The 9,839-nt window shown below is 42.3% G+C and overlaps 1 protein-coding gene across 1 annotated transcript; it reads right to left on the bottom strand.

The window, feature by feature from the left end:
- Positions 1-1,897: 1,897 nt before the first annotated feature.
- Positions 1,898-7,077, bottom strand: LOC119727694. The gene is made up of 4 exons (XM_038199706.1): positions 6,920-7,077; positions 4,345-4,426; positions 3,882-4,042; positions 1,898-2,801 (listed from the first exon to the last, which is right to left on the bottom strand). Exons 2-4 carry the CDS (start codon positions 4,385-4,387, stop codon positions 2,583-2,585), a joined length of 423 nt encoding a protein of 140 aa, XP_038055634.1. The 5' UTR covers positions 4,388-4,426; positions 6,920-7,077; the 3' UTR covers positions 1,898-2,582.
- Between the last annotated feature and the right edge of the window lie 2,762 nt (positions 7,078-9,839).

Here is a 9,839-nt window from a genome sequence, read left to right on the forward strand (position 1 = left end):
AAACATATTTTTCCCAAAAAATTCTTGTATTTCTGAACAAATTCCCGATTTCTCAGTTTTAGACGGGGGCAGGGACATTTTGCCCCCCCCCCAACTCATTCAATTTACACCACTATGACTTCGCGCCTCTTTTTCTTTTCTTTTTTTCTCTCAGTTTTTTTCCCCTTCCTTTTTTGTGTGCTATTCCAGGGGGGGGGGGGGGGGAAGCGCCCCCTTGCCCCCCTCGCGACGCCCATGGGTGAACTAAGTCTCAAATTAACGGAATTCTTCTCTGCATGCTAGTCGGAAGGAAAAAAAACTCTTCAAAAAAATGCATCAGCTCACAGAGCCTCCCGTCCTCGTAATTGTTTGCATCCCAAGAAATGTAAAGAAATGAGGAACGGCCCTGATGGTGCTGATAGCGAGTCCCACTCCTTGATAAACTCTGATTCACGGCAGCAACTCTCTTGGAATAATAATTATCCTACAACAAATTAATATCGACGATTTATTTCCTGACCGGTTTTCCTTGGCCTTGCTATTTTCTCAGCCATAAAATCACTTCTCAAAGCATTAAATTCTGTGCTTAATAAGAATTCCTGGTGGCGGCCATTCTCCTTCCCATTTTATTTTTTGATGTAGTAGCGGCATGTATGATTACGCCCCTTCCCAATAAACCCGTGGCACTTTTGCCTTCGCCGTGGCGCTTTTGCTTTCGCCGTGGCGCTTTTGCGCTTGCCGTGGCGCTTTTGCGCTTGCCGTGGCGCTTTTGCGCTTGCCGCGGCGTTTTTTGTTTTGCCGTGGCGCTTTTTCTTTTGCCGTGGCGCTTTTTCTTTTGCCGTGGCGCTTTTGCGCTTGCCGTGGCGCTGTTGCGCTTGCCGCGGCGCTGTTGCGCTTGCCGCGGCGCTTTTGCGCTTGCCGTGGCGCTTTTGCTTTTGCCGTGACAGTTGTGGGCCACCGTACCATATCAAGTACTGCACGGTGTAACGGTACGCATTCAACACCGGCGGAGTATAAGCCGGGCACCTCATGTGCAGTCCAGCCACACACAGTGCTAGCAGGGTGGATCCAGGATTTTTTTTCAGGGAGGCGTGCTGAAATGTAGACCGGTTATTTTCTCCAGATACTGAGGCCTCCGAACATGGGGGGGGGGGGGGGGGGGGCTCAAGCCAAATTTTCAATGGGGAGCGCATTTTGCTAGTGCATTTTTTTATGGAATTTTTTTTGGGGGGGGCTAGACAAAATTGGGGGGGGGGGGTACAGCCCCCCGCCCCCGTAGAACCGCCACTGCTAGTTTTCCTTCAAGCCTCGCTTTGGCTACGTTGATTTGAATGGCAAACAAATCAAGATGGCCGCAACATGATAATGTCTGCAGCAATTTCTGTGGACCATTTGCTTCCTAGATATGCTTCCATCAGCCACAAAAAAAAAACAGTTCCGCGTCAAGAGAGGTTACATCAAAACCACCCTTTTTAAAAAAATCCAAATTTGGTAACCATACATTAATGTAGCTTCATTTTGACACAACAGGGAACCTTTCCTATACTTCCGTTTTAATTCATTTTGTTTCTGTGGAGATTTTAGGGTGGCATACTTATTGGATATCCAGTACATGTACAGTACATGTACAGTACATGTATTATCCAAAACATTTTTGTTCGACGTACACTTCAGATGCGCAAATTTAGATGAGCTTAATTAGGATCCACTGTCGAATACAGCAGTCTTCATTTGCGGTAATGCACGTTGTTTGAGGTTTTGTTTCTTCACTGTTCTAATCATCACCAACGTCATTAATAGGAAGAACCTTCCCACGCTCGAGGTTGTACATGCGGGTGAATTAGACAAGTTTGGGAAACGGATAAAAACAAGATCAAGTTAACTCATCTCAAGGGAACGAACTTGAAATAAACAGAAGAGTATTCACTTCTTTGTTACTTTATTAAAACACCTTACACCTATACTTAGTACAACACCAAATTTTAAAAAAATGTTAAAATGTTTGTAAAGAAGACAAAAACATTACCGTTTACTAAATGTGCAAAAATCAAGATTGCAAATTAAACATTCCCGTTAAAATTGGTTGCTTTGTTTAAAGCCACAAATTACTGAAACTGGGCGAGAAATACATCGGTAGAATTTCTGAAACTGTTTCATATCACCAGATAAAATTTGGCCCCGTCTCGATTGCAGCACCCAAACAGTGGCTGATGCTGGATTGGATAAACAACTGCCTATAGCAAGCTCATACGCAATTTTCATAGACAGGTCAACATTTTATAAGAACATGGCAAAAAAGGAGTCGATATTTCAGGGGGTTTCAGTTAAAGAAACGGTTACGGCCAGCCTACTACTGAATACTGTAATTCGTCCGAATTACTTGGCTAGGCAACGGGAAACAACGCATGCGCCTTACGAAGCGGCTGAATCCACTTCCCATGCGCATGCGCTTTCTACGCTGGGCACCAGCCGCAGCCAAGTAATGCGGACGCAGCGCTATAAGGATCAGTGCCAGTTTGCAGTCTTCTTGACACTTCACGTGAACAGTTCATGATGCAAGGTATGCAGCTATCAGAAGACGCTCACGATAATAATTCCATCAGTTAATACTTGACAGCGAGGGCGCCACACACGGCCACGACGGCGACCAAGAGGTTAAAGGCCAGTGCGCCTGCGCTGTTGCAGAGATTGCCGGAACAGCAGTGCTGGGAGATGTAGTTGCCGGCGCTGATTTCGAACCTGTTCAGCTCCACGCATTCCCCTTCAAGAGCGGTGTGGCATGTTCGCATCGTGGCTGGAATGTCGCCTTCGAGAACACGTTTCTGGGGAAGAAAATAACAGATCAAGTCAACAACCTCAATGATTACATGTTGAAGACCTGTTGAAAAAAAGGTTACGTGTAGGCAGTAGTTATATCCACCTAACTCTTACATTAAAAGTTACAACTTAAACGTTCTTCAGGATTCAGGTATCTGCCCTAGAGAAGTAAATCCAACACTGCTGAAAGTGTCACTCTGCAATGTGTACCCCCTTCAACTTGACTTGGCCGATTAAATCCAATATGAAAATCTGGATAGCACAGTGGCTGTTCGGAGCTAGTTTAGTCGTCATCCGCTTTACTAGTCTGAAAGCCACGGTCTATTACATATGAACAGATTCGCTAATTAATAATTGCCTAAATATTAGGCAAGAGAACCGCATCTTGACCTCTAGATTTTGACCAATCAGCGGGCGCTTTCTATGTCGGGTCTTCGGTCATTCCCCTTTGTCGCTTCTAGACATGGATAAAAAATAACCCCGCTACACACCACAACGAAGACTTGTCAAGCGCTATTATTATGTTACGCCATACGCACGCGGCTGTTGTTGCATTACAAAACACTGCATTCAAGTTGACCAATCACAATTTTAGTCCTGATTTGGGAATGAAATAACGTCAGGATTTAGTAAAGTCGACTCCGATTGGCTGGCGCGCGGCTTGCATAAATCTGCATGTCTAGACATAAGATGTTATATATACAGGACTTGGCTCTGTTGATAACGGGTGATACCCAGACTACTATTATTACCACTCCCGGAACAATAGATTTAGACAGAAAGATGTTGTCTAATTGAAATGTACACTTTTCTATTCAAATAATTCATTATTTTGTATAAGCAAAAACAAAAATGGCAACAAAATATACGTATATCGAGTTTCTGTTTCGATAGACATGTTTTGTATGCTTAAACTATTTTTTTGATCGAGAGTATTTGGGACTGGCTCCCTTCCCCCATTTTCAATGGAGGTTTCTGAAACCAGCGCGTAGCTTCACTTGTTAGTACAGCTAGCAACGGTTCGGGCTATCGGTTTTTTTTATGGAGACAAGTAGTCTACACATGAAAACGTCTGCAGGACATACCGCGCATGAGCCATCGCAGGAAATCTTGCTGATGCCAGTAGCGCTGAAGGCATCGTCGCAACCTTTTTCTCCCACTTCGAACCCCAACACAGTGGTATAGGTGCAGTTGTAGCACATCAGATTCCCGGTGCTTTGTGCGTCGGCCCCGTTCAGGGTGAATGCTGTAAAGATCAAACCATAAAAACGGGTTAGAGACGTATGCAGTCACTTGATGCAAGGGCGCCCTCTGGTAGTTTTATTTCCCTTTTAGTTTCGATTCCCAGTTTATTTGGTTAGCTTTATATTCAAGGGAAGTTGCGCATCCAAGGGTAAACACGTTTTGGTTATTCGTGTCTTAAGGTCTCACTTCAGTGGGTTTTTTTTTCCAATGTAATACTTATTAATTACGTAATAATAACAGTGCACAAAATCACGTGAAAACAATACATGTACACAATGTACCCTGTTCTTCGGACAAACATACCTGCAACAACGCAGAAAACGGCGGCAATGGCGAAGTGATTCATGGCGACAGAGGGCGGTCTTTACGGGATACTGAAATAGAGCTGTTGATTAGAGAACACAAAGACAAGTAATGAGTTAATGTATGCGGAAATGAATTCACGCAATTTCCTCCGTTGATAGATTGAAATGTGTCGCCTGCGCCTGGCCGAACAACTGCAAGAATGGCGAAATCTCACACCTATAACACACCAGAGTTGACAAAAACAAAGGGCAGATTTGTAATCTAAGTAACCCTGTTCATTACAAAGAGAGAGCTGATGCAATATTCCGGCTACCGTAGTAAAAAGAAACGGGCCTAGTTTTCTTGTGAGACCATTTCGTTTGCAGATTAGACCTAGGCCTATTGATCGGTTTTGGGGTGGTTTTGGGCTGTTTTCACAGGCACTTGGTAAGGGCCAGTTTTTGCTCCCTCGTGTACTCGCCAGGTTCAGTGTGGCGTGACAGGGTTGTCTCCGTGATGAAGTTACTGAGCTTGCGCAGTGGTTGAGGCCCATGTTCAGAGTAAGGGAGGCGACTCGATGTGAAAGCATGTGTGCGCATGCGCGATCGCAAGAATGAAATTCCGTTATGGGAAATCGAGCACAGGGTCAATTCGTGGTCCAGTTGAAGAGGGCCGCTGACCGAAGGTGTATGGTATAACTGTCTACTGGGAAATTAACGAATATCTGGATTACGCCTACGCGTGTTGGATGTTTAAAAAAAAAATACCAACACAGCGCTCACATATCTTCACAAGTCATTTTGCTAAACTGAAACTTAAACATTGTCACAAATTTTAGCTTGGTTAGGGAACTGCTGCATGCTTCCGTTCTTGTATAGTATAACTGGGGAAAACTTACAATGAAAGGAAAACTGTATAGTTCATTGGGAATTAATACGATTATTACAAAACATGAAGTTAATTAATACCACTACCAGCATTATTGGAAAATCGTCGGTGAAGCGCACTTTTGACCGTAACAACATCCTAAGCTATCAGCTATGGTCTTCATGAGAGAAGGTCGTGCTATTATAAGTGTCAACACTTGAGTTGTTTAATGCATGGCGCATGGGCCCCATAAAATTATTGCCAACGTATATACTATATCATAATTTATATATATTTATATTTGATTAATATTTATGTGTAAAAGGAACCAGGGCCCTTATGGAAAGCAAGTTTTTTTTTAACTGATAAGGCCACCCTGTATAAATATGACAGCAAATAAAATAAATTATCTTGGTTGTAATAGTACCACCTCTAGTTCCAGTGGCGTAGCAAGGTCATTTTGATTGGGGGGGGGGGTAAAACAAATTTTAAAGGGCACTTGCACATCCGTGCTGAAATGAAAACACGTTTATTTCTCCGTAAAATCAAAAAGCGGGGGGGGGGCTTCTACAATTCCGTCGATGGGGACGCTGTTCAAAACCGACGATTAGGAGGACAATTAATATGTATGTGATGCTTTTCAGGGCAATACATGCGTGAAATTTTAATAAAAAAGGCAATAGGAACGGCCGATAGCTCAAAAAGGGCACCACGTCTTTTTTAAAAGGGCACTTGTTCAGGAAAAAAGGCACTTCTGAAAAAAGGGTACTGTTTACAAAATGGTTTTTTTTTTGGGGGGGGGAAGCGCTGGTGAAAAAAGGGCATTTGAATTATTGGCCACTGTTTATGTACACAGGAAAAGTCTCAAGCAGAAAGATGGTTCGAAAGCTTTGAGAGAAAAATGGGAAAGATTCCCATAACTTGCCACTAATTTTTCCCTTCAGTGACCCATCAATCATCAGAAAGTGATGTTATGTCATAAAAAGTCAAATCTAGCAGGGACAATATTGAAGCATTTACTGAGAAAACTGAGAAACATTTACTGAGACCGGTCTCATATAGGTTTGTGCACAAGGTGAAAAGTGATGGCCAGATATGGGAATCTTTCCTAATGTTGCAACCTGACGCCACCCTTTTCTTCATATATCAATGAAGGTCAGTCTTGCAAAAATGATATTAAGAATTTAAGACATATAACACATGATTCTGGGACTGAGAAACATTTCCAATTTTGTTGGGAAATACAAAATTGTCTAGGCTCTCCATAGACTTTGTACACAATCGCGGAAGTTGCGTCAGGTTGCAACACTTTTTTCCCCAAAACTTTGAAGAAAAGATTATCCCTGTTTTTTTTCCGAAAAATGGAATGTTTATGAAACATACATAATCTGATCATAAAGCTTAGAATGTATTCTTTCATATTACTTCCGTTCACCACGAATTAATACGACGTTCCGTTCAAACGATGTACAGCGTTTGTTAGAGCAAAATTAGTGCCTCAATTTTTATTCCAATTTTAAGAGGATAAAGCACACGCGCGCCGCGCTAGTTTTCATGTGGAGTCGATTTACCGGTCTAAATTTGCGTTTTTGATGTCTGTGAGTTCTCCGCACTGCGAATAAGAGTTTTCTCTGGTTGTACTATTACCTCGATTGAGAAAGAATTGCAAATCACTTTACTCATGGTTCAAAGAATGGAATTGAAGTTCAGGAATGAACAAACTTACCAACTGAGATGAATCACGTACTTCGTCAAGCTAGATACTGAAGTCTGACAACTGCGTTGGGTCTAATGGTATAATCAACGACTCCTGGCTATTTATATTAGGACGCGCGAGGCGTGAGCTCGGCAGGCGTGGCATGCAAATTACTCGATGTTGTATAAAAATCGATTCCAACATTTTTTGAATTTTTTCTCGAAACTCAAGTATCGTCAAAGGGTTGGAAGTGTGCATCATATTGATTGATTGATTGATTCTGGACAAAGTTATGAAACTCTGCGTTCATGATCATTACCTAAGTATGTAAATGAATATTCAAGCCCCGTAAAATAATAGCTCACGAAAGTCAGACGTCATTTTCATCCTGTGTTACTCGATACCAAGATGTCAGGACTCGATCCATTAGAATCGATTCTGATGGATGTGAATGACACCGGCGCTGGTGCATGTAGCCTTGACTAATGCCTGTTACGTAACGCCGACGGTGCGTAGGTAAATGTAAATCTCATCACTATACATGTATCGTACGTGTTCTCATAATTTTCACAGCAGGGTCCAAACCAACTGACAAAGCAAGTTGTGGATGAGGAAACATATTTCTGTAACAATGGTGCACACCGGTGAATAGGCCAAAACCCATCCGCCGAGCTCATAAATAAAAGTTATACCCTCAAAATAGTCTATATTAGAGAGTTCCGAGAGCCATAGAATTGGAGAATTATGGCATAATGAACCTCTGGCCCGGACTCGGAGCTTCCAATTCTGAGCATTTTGGATGCAATTGGGCTCGAAAGTGGCGCTATTTTGCCACGTTTAGGGATCGTTTTTCAAGATGGCTACTTTACCGCATTGGGGAAAAAGGGGGTCGTCTTCTTTGTGTGAATACCTCGAAAAGTCAACGGTCAATTATTAATCCACCAAAAATGAAAATAAAATGAAAGATGACGTGTTGATCATCAGTTTTCTGTGCAGCTTAATTAAATATGCTGTGAAAGTTCTGAGTATTTTTAAAAGAATTTTGAAGTATGGGCATTTAGCACTATAGTGTCTTAGTGGCGAACATTTCCCTCTAAGTTTATTATGGCAGTGTAATGGCGCAACTATTTTTGTTTGTGAGCCTGTTGAACGAGCACTTTTATAACAACAGTATACAAATTTATTGTGAGCACAAATTTTAACCTTTTTATTATGATGAGCAACGGCCAGTCACGTAGTAGTAACAACAAGGTAACGAGGCTTTGTATTTAATAACCTTGCGAGATTGTCCTGTTCAGTTCCATGGCTTTTAAGCCAGGGACAGCCATGCAATAATTGCAAGGACGCTGGTTGTCAATACATTCCTCCATGATACAACGCAGCACCATGCATGGAGGATAAAACGTTCACAGAAGAGGGCAAGGCCGTTTGACCAGAAAGACGGAGCTTGGACCATGGAGGAAGGAATAGATGCTTGGACGAAATAGATCCCCGGGCAATATTTCCCAGGCCGACACCTAATACCGACGTTTGTCGGCTAATTTCGTCGGAACATATGGACGGTTTTTATTACAAAACGAGGGTTATCTAGAAGAAAAACGGTGACTTGAAATGTCCATTATGATGCACGTGCATTGATGTATTAATCCATGCATGCCATTATAAGTACATGTATGTCGATCGTTGAGAAAGACTGTTTTCATTTATCCTAATTTAAGGCATAAACTCTCTTTCACTGAGTGTATTATCATGGTTGGTAGTATTACTTCTTTTGCTCTATACAAAAAAAAACAACGATGAATACGAAACGTTGTGACTAATAATTTGGCCAAAATTTGCCTGTTTCCGCGTAGTGTTTTTCCTGCATTGATTCAAGCAAGCACTTCAAGTAATGATTTCCCCTGCATAATTCGCGTCTAGTACAACTCGCATGTGTCAGTTTGGCTTTAATGATTTATCAAAGATCATGGCCGACTATATATTATGAGCTACCATGCCGCCCTGGCGAAGCCGACGGGTGCTAATCATCCGCAGACAAGACATTGCGATGGACAGAACCAACGGTCGTCACTTGTCAAGTTACGTAACACCCAGACAGAATTATGCATGCATGATTCGACTGGTGTTTAACAATGAAACCCAGGCTAATGAGTTCTTTACTTATATTTTTCCATGATGGTTTCACACTGAGCATGTTTTTTTATAATTAATTCTCCATGAACTAGTCGCACAACTAATTCGCATGGTTGTTTTGGAACCGTGCTTATTGTCAGAACGAATATTAATTAGTGTGCAGTAGGCCTATAATTTAATTCGCGTATAGTGGTACGTGCAAAACTAGCAGTATCTCTTTACCAAGCATATGCTTTTCTCGTCTCGGGAGACCCACGCATCCAACACCTCGGGGTAATTAGTTTTCACTATTTCCCGACAAACCATATTGTATTTGTATAATGTGATGTAGTCAATCATGGCATTATGCGATGTCGTCAATCTAGTATTATGTGGTGTTGTCAATCTATGTAGTCAATCTATATGTGATGTCGTCAATCTATTATGTGATGTAGTCAAGCTACGTCTTTGAACCATGGAGGAATAGGCCCATTCCGTTTTATCCAGACTCGTCAATAGTATGCTTGCGCAGGCAAATATAGAGTATAGGCTACATGTATCTGTATAATAACAGATGCAACCATGCGCATGCGAATCGCGAATAAAGCTGGCGGTTCGCGTAATCCTCCCACCATGGAGGAATCAAACATTCCTCCATGCTCCCACCAGAATAGTGGTCGTGACTACATGGAGAAAACTCCACGTCCTTTCTACTACGTGTGGTTCCTTGCTCTATGGACCGGGTACTCAGCCAGGGCGGATCCAGAACACAAATTTTTTTTGAGGGGGGGCCTAAAAAAAAGTGGGTCAAAAAATACAGCGTGGGGTTCTGGGCCCG

This window comes from Patiria miniata, unplaced genomic scaffold (genome assembly GCF_015706575.1).
Source record: "Patiria miniata isolate m_02_andy unplaced genomic scaffold, ASM1570657v1 HiC_scaffold_20, whole genome shotgun sequence".
NCBI lineage: Eukaryota > Metazoa > Echinodermata > Asteroidea > Valvatida > Asterinidae > Patiria > Patiria miniata.